This window comes from Chiloscyllium plagiosum, unplaced genomic scaffold, assembly GCF_004010195.1.
Source record: "Chiloscyllium plagiosum isolate BGI_BamShark_2017 unplaced genomic scaffold, ASM401019v2 scaf_9465, whole genome shotgun sequence".
Taxonomy (NCBI): domain Eukaryota; kingdom Metazoa; phylum Chordata; class Chondrichthyes; order Orectolobiformes; family Hemiscylliidae; genus Chiloscyllium; species Chiloscyllium plagiosum.
The window spans coordinates 1-897 of record NW_025159210.1 but is presented as its reverse complement, the minus strand read 5'-3'; the positions used below and the strand labels follow the sequence as shown (position 1 = coordinate 897).

Here is an 897-nt window from a genome sequence, read left to right as displayed (position 1 = left end):
GTTAGAATGGGGGACACGCTCCCATCTGGTGTGTGTTAGAATGGGGGACACGCTCCCACCTGGTGTGTGTTAGAATGGGGGACTCGCTCCCACCTGGTGTGTGTTAGAATGGGGGACTCGCTCCCACCTGGTGTGTGTTAGAATGGGGGACTCGCTCCCACCTGGTGTGTGTTAGAATGGGGGACTCGCTCCCACCTGGTGTGTGTTAGAATGGGGGACTCGCTCCCACCTGGTGTGTGTTAGAATGGGGGACACGCTCCCACCTGGTGTGGGTTAGAATGGGGGACACGCTCCCACCTGGTGTGTGTTAGAATGGGGGACACGCTCCCACCTGGTGTGGGTTAGAATGCGGGACTCGCTCCCACATGGATTGGGGGATAATGGGGGCCCGTTCCCACAAGGTGTGGGAGTGAATGGAGCACTGACTTTCCCCTACCTCACCAAGTCCATGCGTATGCCTATGCCCACAGCCAAACGCCCAACTGCCTGCCACCCTTACCTCTCACAGACACGGACTGTCCAGGCTGCAATAATCCACAATGAAATGCTGAAGACGAGGAGCACCGTGCCCGGGCAGATGGTCATGAGAGTTTTCATGACGAAGCGTGTGTTGAAATTGATTTTGTTCAGCGCCCCGATGCTGCGCGAGGAGGCGTCTGTGAAGAGCTTACTGTGAAGCAACATAACCCGGGCGATGAGGTAGAGCCGAAGAAACATTGGAATGGAGAGGATGATGTCCACATCAGCCCAGGTCTCGGACAGTGTGTAGGAGAATGCCAGGCGGGCTTTCCAGTGGAATATGTAGCGCCCGGGTACCGGGTGAATGGCACACACCACCATCTCCAAGCTGATAAAGAAAATCCGCTCGTAGGTCATAGCGATCCTCCAATCATCAGC

The 897-nt window shown here is 56.2% G+C and overlaps 1 protein-coding gene across 1 annotated transcript; it reads right to left on the bottom strand.

Moving 5' to 3' along the window:
• Positions 1–31: 31 nt before the first annotated feature.
• On the bottom strand, positions 32–891 carry LOC122545150 (small conductance calcium-activated potassium channel protein 2-like). The gene has a single exon (XM_043684294.1). The coding sequence runs from the start codon at positions 874–876 to the stop codon at positions 496–498; it is 381 nt and encodes a 126-aa protein (XP_043540229.1). The 5' UTR covers positions 877–891; the 3' UTR covers positions 32–495.
• Between the last annotated feature and the right edge of the window lie 6 nt (positions 892–897).